Below are 15,918 nucleotides of genomic sequence, written 5' to 3'. Positions count from 1 at the left end.
ATTCCCTTAATGATTAAAAATCTATCTATCTTGGCTATGAGTACACTTAACAAGTTTGTATCCATAATAATTGGTTACCCTGCACAGCACAAGCTTTTATTTTTTGCAATAAATTTTGAAGTGGCACTTTAGCGAATGCCTTCTACAAATCTAACTTGGAGAAAGTGAGGACTGCAGATGTTGGAGATCAACGTCAAAGAGTGTGGTGCTGGAAACGCCCAGCTGGTCAGGCAGCATCTGAGAAGCAGGAGAATTCATGTTTCAGGCATAAGCCCTTTATTCAGCAATGAGGCTTGTGAGCTGGGGGGGGGGGCAGGGTGGCTGTCCACCCTCCTCTCCAACCTATCAGTTCCACCCCTACCATCATCTACGTATCACATTCCCAGCCCCACCCCTTCCCATTTATCTCTCAGCCCCCTTGGCCTACAAGCTTCATTCCTGACGAAGGGCTTATGCCTGAAACATCAATTCTCCTACTCCTCCGATGCTGCCTGACTGGCTGTACTTTTCCAGCACCACTCTCTTGTACCTACAACTTCCATTTTATCCATAGCACATGGTACCTTCTTAAGGAACTCCAAAAGATTGGTTCCATTTGACAAGATAATGTTGATGCTTCCTGAATACCTTGAACTTATCTAAATTTCCCACCGTAATAAAAATTTTAAACTGGCCTCTGATATTTTCCCTATGACTGATAGTAATTTAATGGACCCGCAGTTTCTTGCTTGGTATTTTCCTCCTTTGCCAGGCAGTGCAGGCAATTTAGCATGGCCACTCCAACTAACCTTGCACATCTTTGGATTGTGAGAGGAAACAGGAAGAGCTGGAGGAAATCCATGCAGACATGGCTACATTTGTTATCTTCCAATCTTATGGTACCTTCACCAAACCTAGGGAGATTTGGAAAATTAAAACCAATGCACCAACAGTCTCATCAGCCATTTCTTCAAAGACTCTTAGAGTCATGGAGATGTACAGCATGGAAACACACTCTTCGGTCCAACTCGTCCGTGCCGCCCAGATATCCCAAACCAATCTAGTCCCACCTACCAGCACCTGGCCCATATCCATCCAATCCCTCCCTATTCATATACCCATCCAGATGCATTTTAAATGTTGCAATTATACTAGCCTTCACCACTTCCTCTGGCAGCTCATTCCATACATGTACCACCCTCTGCATGAAAAAGGTGACCCTTAGATCTCTTATATATCTTTCCCCTCTCACTCTAAACCTATGCCCTCTAGGTCTGGAGTACCCCACCCCAGGAAAAAGACTTTGTCTATTTATCCTATCCTTGGCCTCCACGATTTTATAAACCTCTATAAGGTCACCTCTCAGCCTCTGATGCTCCAGGGGAAACAGCCCCAGTCTATTCAACCTTTCCCCACAGCTCAAATCTCCAACCCTGGAAACATCCTTGTAAATCTTTTCTGAACCCTTCCAAGTCTCACAACATCCTTCCAATAGGAAGGAGACCAGAATTGCCTGTAATATTCCAAAAATGTCCTGTACAGCTGCAACATGACCTCCCAACTCCTTTACTCAATACTCTGACCAATTAAGAAAAACATACCAAACACCTTCTTCACTATCCTATCTATACCTGCGACTACTTTCAAGGAGCTATGAACCTGCACTCCAAGGTCTCTTTGATCAGCAACACTCCCTAGGACCTTACCATTAAGTGTGTACGCCCTGCTAAGATTTGCTTTCCCAAAATGCAGCACCTCATGTTTATCTAAACTCCATCTGCCACTTCTCAGCCCATTGGCCCATCTCATCAAGATCTCATTGTAATCTGTGGTAACCGTCTTCACTGTCTGCTACACCTCCAATGTTGGTGATCTGCAAATTTACTAACTATACCTCTTATGCTCACATCCAAATCACTTATATAAATGACATAACGTAGTGGATCCAGCACTGATCCTTGTGGCATTCCACTGATCACAGGCCTCCAGTCTGAAAAACAACCCTCCACCACCACCATCTGTCTTCTATCTTTGAGCCAGTTATGTATCCAAATGGCTAGTTCTTCCTGTACTCTGTGAGATCTAACCTTGCTAGCCAGTCTCCCATGGGGAACCTTGTTGAACGCCTTACTGAAGTCCATATAGATCACGTTCACTGCTCTGTTCTCATCAATCCTCTTTGTTACTTGTTACTGTGAGACATTAATGCCCATGCACAAGGCCATGCTGTCTATCCCTCATCAGTCCTTGCCTTTCCAAATCCATTTATATCCTGTCCCTCAGGATTTCCTCCAACAACTTGCCTACCACTGATGTCAGGCTCACTGGTCTATAGTTCCTTACCACTCTTTTTAAACAGTGGCACCACGTTAGCCAACCTCCAGTCTTCTGGCACCTCATCTGTGACTATTGATAATACAAATATTTCAGTAAGAGGCCCAGCAATCACTTCACTAGCTTCCCACAGAGTTCTAGGGTACACTTGATCAGATCCTGGGGATTTATCCACTCCTATGTGTTTCAAGGCATCCAGCACTTCTTCTCTGTAATGTGAACATTTTTAAAGATGTCACCATCTATTTCCCTACATTCTATATCTTCCATGTCCTTTTCCACAATAAATACTGATGCAAAATACTCGTTTAGTGTCTGCCCCATCTCCTGCGGCTCCACACAAAGGCTGTCTTGCTGACCTTTGAGGGGCCCTATTCTCTCCCTAGTTACACTTTTGTCCTTAATGTATTTGTAAAAACTCTTTGGATTTTCCTTAGCCCTGTTTGCCAAAGCTATCTCATGTCCCCTTTTTGCCCTCCTGATTTCCCTCTTAAGTATACTCCTGCTGCCTTTATACTCTTCTAAGGATTCACTCAATCTATCCTGTCTATACCTGACATATGCTTCCTTCTTTTTCTTAACCAAACCCTCAATTTCTTTAGTCATCCCTACACTAGCAGCCTTTCCTTTCATCCCAACAGAATTAGACTTTCTCTGGACTCTCATTATCTCATTTCTGAAGGCTTCCATTTTCCAGCCATCCCTTTACCTGTGAACATTTGCCCCAAATCAGCTTTTGAAAGTTCTTGCCTAATACCGTCAAAATTATCCTTCCTCCAATTTAGAACTTCAACTTTTATGTCCGGTCAATCCTTTCCATCACTATTTTAAAACTAGTAGAATTATGGTCGCTGACCCCCCAAAGTGCTCCCCCACTGACACCTCAGTCACCTGCCCTGTCTTATTTCCCAAGAGTAGGTCAAGTTTTGTACCTTCTGCACATACTGAATCAGAAAATTTTCTTGTACACACTTAACAAATTCCTCTCCATCTAAACCTTAACACTATGGCAGTCCCAGTGTATATTTGGAAAGTTAAAATCCCCTACCATAACCACCCTGTCATTCTTACCGATAACTGAGATCTCCTTACAAGTTTGTTTCTCAATTTCCCTCTGACTGTTAGGGGATCTATAATACAGTCCCAATAAGGTGATCATCCGTATCTTATTTCTCAGTTCAACCCAAATAACATTCCCCCTCCCCCCCACCTTACTAGTTAAATCCGTCTTGGATGAATTTCATTCAGATCCGGACAGTTATCACAGCTCCAATAAATTACTGACTACCATTTCTCTGTGATTGTAATTTCCTGAGCCCCTCCCTTCTTTCCATTTCCTGAATTATAGTGTTATAGTGTCTTTTGAATGTTACTAGTACCGTCTTCAGCAAAGTTTTATGCAAAATATTTGTTCAATATTTCTGCAATCTCTTTATTTCCAATTATCAATTCTCCAGACTTACTTTCTATTGGATCAGTGCTCACTTCTTTTTTAAATATTTACAGAAACTCTACTATCTGTTTTTATATTTTTGATTAGTTTTTTTTAACTCAAATTTTCCATCCCTGTTAATTTTGTAATCATTCTTTGCTGTTTGTACATTCAATGCAATATCACACTAATAAGTTCCTGTGTATGTAATATTGATTGGCATAATACAAGAAATAATGCCAAAGGAAAATGCATTTGACAATATACACAAGTTGTCTCCTAGTCCCAATCAGATGCCATTCCCCAGCAAGTAATACTACCCCACTTCCTGTAGATGAAACATTAAATCCTTTGCATTCCCACTTCCTATTCAGGAAGAATCAGATATAACCCCTTTCTCGCTCCCCGACCCATTATGTCATGCTCTCTCTCCCCTCATCCCATTCCTCACACATCATTCTGTTCTCTCTTCTCTGCACTGCAACCCCACCCCTCACCAACCTTCTGTCCATATCAGCCTTGCCTACTTGCCATTTAACCTTATCACCTTTTGAACTGACCACACTTCCCTTCATGTCTTTGCCTTAGTTCATTTATCTGTGACCTCAACTTTATTTATCCTCCAAAGTCGTTTTGACCATGACTCCCCATGTGCAAAACTCTGCAAGACCAACTAATACATAAGTATTAAGTATTCATGTATTTCCAATCCAGTACTTGATACCAATTTATGATTTTTATTTGTTTGAACAATTACTGTTGAAACTGCTTATGTGAGTATTTATAATGATCAAATGTGCAGGCTGAATTTGCAGTTTTAATAAAGGTTTCCCATTTCCTGGTAATTTCCTTTTCCAATCTCTTGAACTTCTTTCACCCAAACAGCTCACCTCAAAATGCTGCTGTCAGTGTTGTGGTCAGGCCTTTGGGGAGTCCTTCCCCCTTCCCAGCACCGCCCTTGCAACTTCTCTCTTCAGCTTTCAGTTTCAGCTAGGTTTCCTTTCACTTTCAAGCCGCCTACCACTTTTCTTGACCCACTGTTCACCTTGTAAATTTTGTTGTCTCAACCATGACTTCAGCTTCCAGTCTATTCTAAACATCTAAAAAACTTCTTTGCGGTTTTCTTTGAATGGTTTATGTTGTTAGATCGACATGCCACCTTTTCTACTGAATCATCACTACGTATCCCAAAGGCAAAATTAAGAACTGGTATTTATGATCACACTTAGTGAAATTTATTCAAACCCTCAACTTCAGACTCTATTTTCTCTTCTCACCCAAATCTACTTAAATGTTACCTGAGCTCCATCTTTACCAGCCATTAGTTCCTCCAAGTCTTGATGCACTGCTCCCTTTTTCTCACAGCAAACCTGACATTTAGCATCAGTTCAAGGGCCTGTTCAAGTGACTGCCCCAGCCCTTATTATCTACTTATGTCAGATCATCCCTACGCTCACACTACCCTCACCTTTATTCTCACAGATATCTTAATCAGCATCATCCTAGTCTTTTAGTTGCTACAAAAGAACAGTCGTCAGAGATTCCCAAATCCAAATATTATGGCGAGCAATTAATTTTCTACTTTCGCTCAAGCTTACTCCATCATTAACCTTGTAAATACTCCCAGGATTCGACAGTCACAACACTAACGGCTGCCAGCTTTTATGGGATATCTTTCCATGGGATGCCCTTTGGGCTTAGTGAATGATGTGATGAAGGGGCCCAAGAATTGAATGATGCACCCAGTTAAAATAAATCTTATTCTAAGCTTGTACCATAAACAGGAGAAACTTTTAAAAATCTCAAGGCAGCAATGTGAAAGACAGAGGCCTGCAAATCTCCCAGAAGCCATCTCCAAGGCTTCCCAATGCAATGTACACTCAAGGGGCAGAGCAGCTGCTCAGAAGGCCCATGGCGTACAGACTTCTGGTTCCAGGAGTCGCTGCCTCACACTGACCTTGAAGATCCCCGCAGCAGCAGAACAAAATTAAAGGGAGCATTGTATCTGTGTTTAGTAAAACAAAGAATTTAGCTAGATAAGCTATCATTCTATATTAAGCATGGCTAACCAGCAGTCTCTCCCTCTTTAACTTCCTCTGTTGGAAGAATTCACAGATTAATAATCAATCTTTTTGGCCACATTATAAACATATTTGCGTGGCCGCCGAGTCCTGGAGTAGGACTCAGCTCTGGAGTTTTTGGCCTAGAAGCAGGGACCCACATACCCACTATGCCACAAGTCCTCCCCGCACAGATGCAAAGAAAATATCTGCCCTGTCATTTTCTGTTGGTAACTCTCCAAGTTTCATTTCTCAAAGTTGAACTAAATATTCACCTGTCCCCCATCTACCCACTCAGCTACTTCTACTAGTGGCAATACAGTCTGAAATTAAAGTTTATATTTATTTAGGATTGCTGCATATTCTAAACATCTAAAAAGCTTCTTCATGAGCTACAATGAATAGGGTTGTGCTGTTGGATTAACAACCAACTGTGTATCCCAAAGGCAACATTAAGAACTGGCGCTGTATTTATGATCACAATTTGTGAAACTTCTGATGAAAAGCTTTTTGCTTGTGTTTTGCTTGCATTCCAGGTAAAAAGCTGGGATTTACTATTGATTCTGGAAGACTTCATAATGTTTCTCTGGGTCAAGGACAGGAGGTGGTTGCTGAAGTAGCTTTAGAAAAAGCTTTCAAGGAAGGCCATTGGGTCATTTTGCAGGTAAAGAGTATTGAAAAGCATTATGATGGTCAAATGTAATCAGAAAAGCAGTTCCTGCTAATCTCAGGTGATAAAGTAGCCATCTTTGTAACAACTTTTAGAGCTTGATTTCCCTGATTTGGGTATTAAAGTAGCCTTGTCACATTCTGACTTAAATTGCTTCTCATAGGTGGCAGGCAATCTTTGCATGGAGTGAATTGGAGACAGGAGTGGTGCTATAACTGTCCAGTTCCAATATATTGGTCTATCTGTGCCATTCCATAGACTTGCTGCAATCTGTCTTGTCAGTGCCATCCTGTACTGGTTATAGGAGAGGTGTGACCGTGTTTTTGCATCATTTTCCTTATTAATGGAAAAGTACCTCACCTGTGCCCAGCACTTCTTCAGAGAAAGTGTCTGAGATATGGAGGGCACACATAATAGTGCTGTAAAATACTGTGCTGATCTGTTTGGCATAAATACAGAATTTGATGCTCTCCTAGTTGCTGCTAAAACTACTGCGTGAGCTTCACAGCTTTGAAGTTTCTTTTTGGTGTGCAGCTATTTGCTTCAGACAGATGTAATAAGATTTCTGACAGGAGACGTAATCTCACCAGCATGGCCATTTCTCTAGTGTCAGGAAAGATAAAGAATTTGCATTTAAATAGAACCTCTGTCAACCTCAGGACATGTCAAAATGAGAAACTTCACAATTACAATTGCAATTCTAATATAATAAATGTGGACACAGCAACTTCTCTCAGATACTTAACCAAATAATTTGTTTATGGAGAACTGTCAGCAAGGTATAAATGGACACTGGGAGAATACTACTGCTGCTGTTAAATAATATGGTGGTTTCTTTAACATCCACTTAACATTGAGATGACATCTCTGAAAATGTAGCATTTCCTTAAGGCAGAGCAGAGGGTGTGACCATTGATTCAAAGCTAACATTGCACTCAGGACAGGTCTGAGCAGAAGAATTATTCAATGTCTTGTCTCCTTAACAACAACTGATGGAGATATCCGCTGCACCCGATGTGGCCTCCTCTATATTGGGGAGACAGGCCCCCTACTTGTGGAACGTTTCAGAGAACAGCTCTGGGACACCCGGACCAACCAACCCAACCACCCCGTGGCTCAACACTTTAACTCCCCTTCCCACTCTACCAAGGACATGCAGGTCCTTGGACTCCTCCATCGCCAGACCATAACAACACGACGGTTGAAGGAAGAGCGCCTCATCTTCCGCCTAGGAACCTTCCAACCACAAGGGATGAACTCAGATTTCTCCAGTTTCCTCATTTCCCCTCCCCCCCACCTTGTCTCAGTCAAATCCCTCTAACTCAGCACTGCCTTCCTAACCTGCAATCTTCTTCATGATCTCTCCGCCCCCACCCCACTCCGGCCTATCACCCTCACCTTGATCTCCTTCCACCTATCGCACCTCCATCGCCCCTCCCCCAAGTCCCTCCTCCCTACCTTTTATCTTAGCCTGCTGGACACACTTTCCTCATTCCTGAAGAAGGGCTTATGCCAAAACGTCGAATCTCCTGTTCCTTGGATGCTACCTGGCCTGCTGCGCTTTTCCAGCAACACATTTTCAGCTCTGATCTCCAGCATCTGCAGACCTCACTTTCTCCTCGGAGATATAGTCATACCCCAGTCCTGTCCTTCTCCAGCCTCTCAAATATGATTGTCCCATCCTCTTAACGCTCAGGCACTAGAGGGACATTTTAATATGGGTAATTAGCTCTAGAGTTGTACAGCACAGAAACAGACCCTTCAGTTCAACTTGTCCACGCTGACCAGATATTCTAAATTAATCGAGTTCCAAGTGCTGGCATTTGGCCCATATCCCTCTACACCTTTCTTATTCATATACTCATCCAGATGCCATTTAAATGTTGTACCAGCCTCCACGACTTCCTCTGGCAGTTCATTCCATATGCACAGCACGACATTCCATACTCACAGCATCCTCTGTGTGAAAAAGTTGCCCCTTAAGTAACTTTTAAATCTTTCCCTTTCTCAACTTAAATCTATGCCCTCAAGTTTTGGATTCCCCTAATGTCGGAAAAAGACCTCAGCTATTCCGGTCCTAATAGCTGTCCACACCCCTCATGATTTTATAAACACCTATATAGTCACCCCTTAGCCTCTGATGCTCCAAGGAAAATAGCTCCCGTCTATTCAGCCTCTATCTATAACTAACCCTCCAATCCCAGCAACATCCTTGTAAATTTGTTCTGAACCCTTTGAAATTTAACAGCATTTTTCCTATAGCAAGGAGACCAAAACTGAATGCAGTATTCCAGAAATGGCCTCATCAATGAGCTGTACAGATATGACATGACCTCCCAAATCTTATACTCAATGCACTGACTAATGAAAGCAAGCATACCAAACACCACCTTCTTCACTACCCTGTCTACCTGTGACTCCACTTGCAAGGAACTATGAACCTGTACCCCAAGGACTCTATGTTCAGCAAAACTCCCCAGGACCCTACCATTAGGTGTAAAAGTCCTGCCCTGGTTTGCCTTATTGAAATGCAACACCACCCATTTATCTAAATTAAACTCCATCTGCCACTCTTCAGCCCATCTGATCAAGGTCCCACTGTACTCTGAGATGACCTTCTTCACTGTTCACTACACCACCAATTTTGGTGTTATCTGCAAAATTACTAACCATGACTTGTACATTGACATCCAAATCATTTATATAAATGACAAAAAGCAGTGGACTCAGCACCGATCCTTGTGGCACTCCAGCGGTCACAGGCCTCCACACCACCCTCTGTCTTCTACCTTCAAGCCAATTTTATATGTGGTAAGCTGTCTCTGGATTCCATGTGATCTAACTTTGCTAACCTGTCTACCACGCGGAACCTTGTCAAATACTTTACTAAAGACCAGATAGACAATATCCACCACTCTGCCTTCATCAATCTTCTCTGTCACTCCTTCAAAAAAACCAATCAGGTTAGTGAGATGCATTTTCCCATGCGCAACATGTCCCTCAGAATCCCTGCAATAATTTAGCCACTCGAAGGGCCAAATGGCCTACTGCACCTATGTTCTATGTTTCTGCTGTCATGCGCACTGATCAATAATTCCCTAGCTTTTCCTTATCACCTTTCTTAAATAGTGGCACCACACTAGCCAACCTCCGGTCTTCCAGTACCTCACCCATGGTTATCGATGATACAAGTATCTCAGCAAGTGGCCCAGCATGCCTTGATTGTGAAATTACACTGTGAAATAATAACTTATTATTACAAAACCCTTACAGAGCAGTAACTTTCTGGAAGAAATTAATTTCCCAATTCACTATTTAAGACTTTTCAATGGAACATTCAAACAAATAATACCATAAGACCCTAAGAAATAGGAGTGGAAGTAAGGCCATTCGGCCCATCAAGTCCACTCCACTATTCAATCATGGCTGATGGGCATTTCAACACCTCTTACCCACACTCTCCCCATATCCCTTAATTCCTTGTGAGATTAAGAATTTATCAATCTTTACCTTGAAGACATTTAATGTCCCAGTCTCCACTGCGCTCCGTGGTAGTGAATTCCACAGGCCCACCACTCTCTGGCTCAAGAAATGTCTCCTCATTTCCATTCTAAATTGCTCCCCCCCCCCCCCCAATTCTAAGGCTGTGCCCATGAATCCTAGTATCCCCGCCTAATGGAAACAATTTCCCGACATCCACCCTTTCTAAGCAATGCATTATCTTGTAAATTTCTATTAGTTCTCCCCTCAACTGTCTAATCTCTGATGAATACAATCCCAGGATCCTCAGCTGTTCATCGTAGGCCTACCATTGCAGGGGTCATCTGTGTAAAATCAACATCATTCAGTTACTAATTATCAAACAATGCAATATAAATAAAAGAAGAAAAATATATTTAACTTCATGCCATTCTTTGGACACACATGTTATGTCCAAGTGCAGTCCAAAGACTACTCACAACTCTGGTCAAACTCAATCATTCCTTGCCAAACTGACCTGAATTTTCCAGTGACCATCACTAACTGCTCAAGCAAGTCTTTTGGACACGGATACAAAGCATACCTTAATGAATCCCTCAATCCCTCAATTTACAGTTGTCCCAACAACCTAATATTGCAAAGGTCCCTGTATCTGTAATATAAGGATCTGAAAGAGTAAATGCCGAGGAGTATATTCAGCACTATCTAATATGATGGTGTCATATGGCCTTGTGCAGAACAACTTTGACTTTTGGCGAGTGAGACCTAATGTTAAGGCTTCCCTTTTTTATTGTCTTTGTTTAATGGTCTACTTTGTCAACGTAACTTGGACCTAGTTGCTATCATGCAAGAAACTACATCATCTTTAAAATAAAGGCCTCTTATTAGACTACCAAGAGACTTTCTCTATCATGCCAGACCTATCAAGGAGAGGATAGTGAACATAATGGTGTCTGACAGTGGAGAACACACTTCACAGTCAAGAATTATCACTCTTCAGCAAGAATACATGAGTCATAGAGTCATACAGCACGGAAACAGGCTCCAATAATTCCACATGAATCATGTTCCCAATCCAAACATGCCTCTGTTCTACAACTTACCAAGGCCCTACCATTTAGCCCATATCCCACCAAACCTTTCCTATTCACATACTTATCAAAATTTCTTTTAAGTGTTGTAAGTATTACCTGCATTTGCCACTTCCTCTGGTCTTTCATTCTACATACGAACATCTGTGTAAATAAGGTTGCCCCTTGTGTGCTTTTTAAATCATCCTTCTCGCACCTGAAAAATACATCCCTAGTTTTGAACTCCCCCAGCCTAGGGAAAAGACCTTGGCTATTCATCTTATCTGTGCTCCTCATGATTTTATAAACGTCTATAAGATCACCCTCAACCTCCTCCACTCTAGACTCCTTCACAGTCTATCCAGCATACCTTTATAACTCAAACCTTCCATTCCCAGCAACATCCTGGTCAATCTTTTCTGAACCTTCTCCAATTTAGTAATATACTTCCTATAGCTGGATGGCCAGAACTCAACACAGTATTCCAGAAGAGGCCTCACCAATGTCCTTTATAATCTCAACATGACATCCCAACTCCTGTACATCAAGGTCTGAGTAATGAAAGTAAGTGTGCTAAATACCTTTTTTACCACCCTATCCAAATGTGATACAAATTTCAAAGAATTATTCACCTGAACCGCTAAGTGTCTCTGTTCTACAATATTACCCAAGGCCCTACCAATAACAGTATAAGTCCTGTCCATATTAGTTTTATCACATTTATCCAAATTAAATTCCCTGTGCCATTCCTCAGCCTATTGGCCTAATTGATCAAGATCTCTTTGTAATCTTAGATAATCTTCTTCACTGTCCACTAAACTACCATTCTTGGTGTCATACATAAACTTACTAACTATGCTTCCAATATTGTCATCCAAATCATTTATATAAATGACAAACAATAGTGGACCCGGTATCAATCCCTGTGCCACACTGCTGGTTACAGATCTCCAGTCTGAAAAACAATCCTCTACCATCATCTCTGACTCCTATCATAAGGTCAATTTTGTATCCAGTCGGCAAGCCTCCCCTGAATCCCATGTGATCTAACTTTACTACTCAGCCTACTATGTGGAATTTTGTCAAAAGGTTTTGCTAAATAACATGTAAGCTCTGCTATAATCAACCTTTTTGGTTACTGCCTAAAAAAACTCACACAAAGCCATGCTGACTATCCTTAATCAGTCCTTGCCTCTCCAAATTCATGTAAATCCTATCTTTCAGAATCACCTCCAACAAATTACCCACCACTGATGTCAGACTCACAGGTCTGTAGTTCCCAGACTTCTCCTTAAACTTTTCTTAAATGAAGGCACAGTATTGGCCATGCTCCAGTCCTCCGATATTTCACCTGTGGTTATAAATGGTACAAATACTTCTGCTAGGGGCCCCACAATTTCTTCCCTAACTTCTCACGAGATCCTGGGATACACTTCATCAGGTCCCAGAGATTTATCTACCTTTATGTTTTCTAAGACCTCCAGCACTTTCTCTTCTGTAATATGAACAGTTTTCAAAACATCAGCATTTATTTCCTGAGTTCTCTAGCCTCCATTTTTTGCCTCCGCAGTAAAAACTGACAAAATATTTATTTAAAATCTCTCCCATCTCCTGAAGCTCAACACATTAAAAACCAGCAAGAGATTAAAAGCTCATTTGATTAGGTTTTGCCCTAAAGTGCTTACAGGATGAATGAAACTCAATGCTTAATGCAACATTACCTTGAAGAAAGATGCGAAATCATTATGTCTCCATACACCCCAAAATGCTTCTCCATCTTTTGATGAAACAACTTATGGAGATGACTAGCAAAGTCAATAATCTACTTAAAATACATGACTTATTATCTCTAGCAAAGTCTTTAATAGGAATTTTAAAGAAACATAAATATTCATGTATTAATGCATCACGATTTAGTACCCTATAAACTGAATGCTAAAATTAAATATATACTGACGATGTATAGAATGAAGTAATGTCAGTGCAAAACTTTGTCCTGAAAAAAATTGAGGATTCATAAAGTTTGAGTATGAGTGTTAAAGTTTGAGATGGATGAGCAGTCTGAAGGACTTTATTACCAATAATATGAATTAAGCATTACCATTCTTTTTACTCCTTTTCCATTTAATGAAATGAGCTATGGTGAAACGAGCTGTTGCCAACGTATGATTAGTATGTAGATTTTCAATAACTTAATTGCCAGATTTTAAAACTAAAAATCTTTTGCATGCTCTGATTTCTAGAATATTCACCTCGTAGTGAAATGGTTGGGAACACTTGAAAAGCTGCTGGAGCAATTCAGCAAGGACAGTCATCCTGATTTCAGGGTGTTCATTAGTGCTGAGCCTGCTCCAACCTCAGAGGAACATGTCATTCCTCAGGGAATACTGGAAAGCTCAATCAAGATTACCGATGAACCACCTATTGGCATGCTGGCCAATCTACATGCTGCACTCTATAACTTTGACCAGGTAGGAGACAAACAGTTTGGAGATTGCAATCATATCCGGTGCTTGCTTAATACTTTTGCCTCAATGTCAAGCTTGTTTTCAGTCGAAGATTCTTTGAAAAACTTGCAGTCAGTTTATTTAGTCAGAAAAGCAGAGTAATTAATACTGAAACAATTTCAAACAGTCAATAATATTTATGTAACACTTTATTTAGAGAATATACCAACATACTGCAACATCCGATGTCACATCATTAAAATATTGTGATACTAAGAGGAGTTGTCATTGTACATTTTATCCTTTTATGAATGAGAGTTGATACTGTAAAAGTAAAACAAGCAGATTCAAGTTAGAATGGGTTCATTTCAACAGTATTAGGAAATAGACGATTATGTTTAGCTGCTTGTCATATACTGCAAAAAGGAATGATGTATAGAATAGATACTTAGTTTAATCCACTTACGCCATCACCAAAAGTTAAATTACTCCTGAAATACATACACTGTTTGTTCATGGGACATGTATTGCTGGCTAGGTCAGTATTTGTTGTCCATCCTTCGTTGCTATGAGAAGTTGATAGGAGCTGCTGTCCATGTGGTATTTCTATACCCAGAATACTAATAGAAAGGAAGATCCAGGACATTGACCCAGTGACACTGACAGAATGCAACATAGTTCCAAGTCAGAGAGATGTGAGGTTTGGAGGGCAACTTGCAGTTGATGCTTTTGGCCATGCATCTGGTGGCCTGATCCATCGAGGTGATAGTTGGTGTGGATTTGGAAGGTGATGTCAAAAGAGTCTTGGTGAGCTGCTGCTGTGTATTTTGTTTACAATACACGTGTCAAATTGCTACAACCAAACCTCAATGGTGGAGAGAGTGAACTGTTAAGGTGTTAGAATGAGGTGCCAGTCAAGTGAGCTGGTTTGGTCTGGGTGGTGATGGCATTACATTCCTGAAGTGTTGTTGAATGTGAATTCATTCAGACGAGTGGAGAATATTCCATCACACTCCTGACCTGTGCAGTATAGATGATGGAAAAAGTTTGGTGAGTCTGGATGTGAGTTACTTGCTTTTGCATTGCAAGCTTCCAAAGCAACTGAAGCTGGTTAAGTATCAAATCCATGGTAACCTCCAGCGTAATGTGTGTAGGGGATTCAGCCATAGTAATGCTGCTGAATTTCAAGGGGCAATGGTTACATTCTCTTGTGTTGGAGATGGCGATTTATCCAGCAACTTTACAGGCAGCACGGTGTCTCACTGGTTAGCACTGCTGCCTCATAGTGCCAGGATCCTGGGTTTGAACCCAGCTTCGGGTGACTGTCGATGTGGAGTTTGCACATTCTCCCTGTGTCTACGTTGGATTCCTCTGGGTGCTCAGGTTTCCTCCCACAATCACAAAGATGTGCAGGTTAGGTGACTTGGCCATGCTAAATTGCCTGTAGTGTTCAGGGATGTGTAGGTTAGGTGCATTAGCTGGGGTAAATATAGAGTAATGAGTAAGAGACTCTTTGGAGGGTCATTGTGGACTTGTTGGGCCAAAGGGCCTGTTTCCACATTCTAGGGATTCTAAATTCTGTGTGACACAAGTACTATTTGCCCCTTATCAGCTCAAACCTGAATTTTGTTTGGGTCATGTTGTGTATGGATAGAAACCACTTCGTTAATAGAGAAATTGTGAATGGCTGTGATTGTGCAGTCAGCATCCCTACTTCTGTGTTATAATTGAGAAGAATCATAATTAGGACACTACCCTGAAGGTTCACTAATGTCCTTCAGGGAAGGAAATCTGCCATTCTCACCTGTTCTGGCCTACTTGTGACTCCAAACCTACTGCAATGTGGTTGACTCTCAACTGGCCTTTGAAATGGCCTAGCAAGCCATTCAGTTTTACCAGTCGCTACAAAGTCACAAAGAAACAAAACCGAATGAATCACCAAGCATTGACCTGGGCACCGAAAAAGACAATGGCAGAAACAGCCTTGTCGACCCTGTAAAGTTGTCCTCACTAACACCTGGGAGCAAGTGCCAAAATTGGGAGAGCTGTCTCTCAGACTAGTCAAGCAACAGCCTTACGTACTGATACTTATGGAATCATATATTACAGACAATATCGCAGACACCACCATCACCATCCCTGGATATATCCTGTCTTACAGGCAGGACAGGCCCAGCAGAGGTAGCAGCACAGTGATATACAGTCACGAGGGAGTTTGGGAGTCCTCAACATTGCCTTCAGAACCCATGAAGTCTTATGGCTTCAGGGTAAACATGGGCAAGTAAACCTCCTGCTCATTACCATGTACTGACCTCCGTCAGCTGATGAATTGGTACTCCTCCATGTTGAATAACATTTGGAGGAAGCACTGAGGCTGGCAAGGGTGCAATATGTACTCTGGGTGGGGGATTTCAATGCCACCACTAAGAGTGGCTCAGCAGCAGCA

The 15,918-nt window shown here is 41.5% G+C and overlaps 1 protein-coding gene across 2 annotated transcripts in view; it reads left to right on the top strand.

Annotated features, from left to right (window-relative positions):
• LOC132816011 (dynein axonemal heavy chain 11-like) overlaps nucleotides 1-15,918 on the top strand; it is a 417,048-nt gene that overhangs the window by 318,736 nt on the left and 82,394 nt on the right. For both annotated transcript variants that reach the window (XM_060825416.1, XM_060825417.1), the window contains 2 exons: nucleotides 6,342-6,469; nucleotides 13,269-13,496. In XM_060825416.1, coding sequence (XP_060681399.1) covers nucleotides 6,342-6,469; nucleotides 13,269-13,496 — 356 coding nt within the window. The remainder of the gene's footprint in view (nucleotides 1-6,341; nucleotides 6,470-13,268; nucleotides 13,497-15,918) is intronic.

The sequence above is a fragment of the Hemiscyllium ocellatum genome, chromosome 5, assembly GCF_020745735.1.
Source record: "Hemiscyllium ocellatum isolate sHemOce1 chromosome 5, sHemOce1.pat.X.cur, whole genome shotgun sequence".
In the NCBI taxonomy this organism is placed as follows: domain Eukaryota; kingdom Metazoa; phylum Chordata; class Chondrichthyes; order Orectolobiformes; family Hemiscylliidae; genus Hemiscyllium; species Hemiscyllium ocellatum.
Note: the sequence above shows the minus strand (reverse complement) of the source record. Positions and strands in the feature narration are given on the sequence as shown.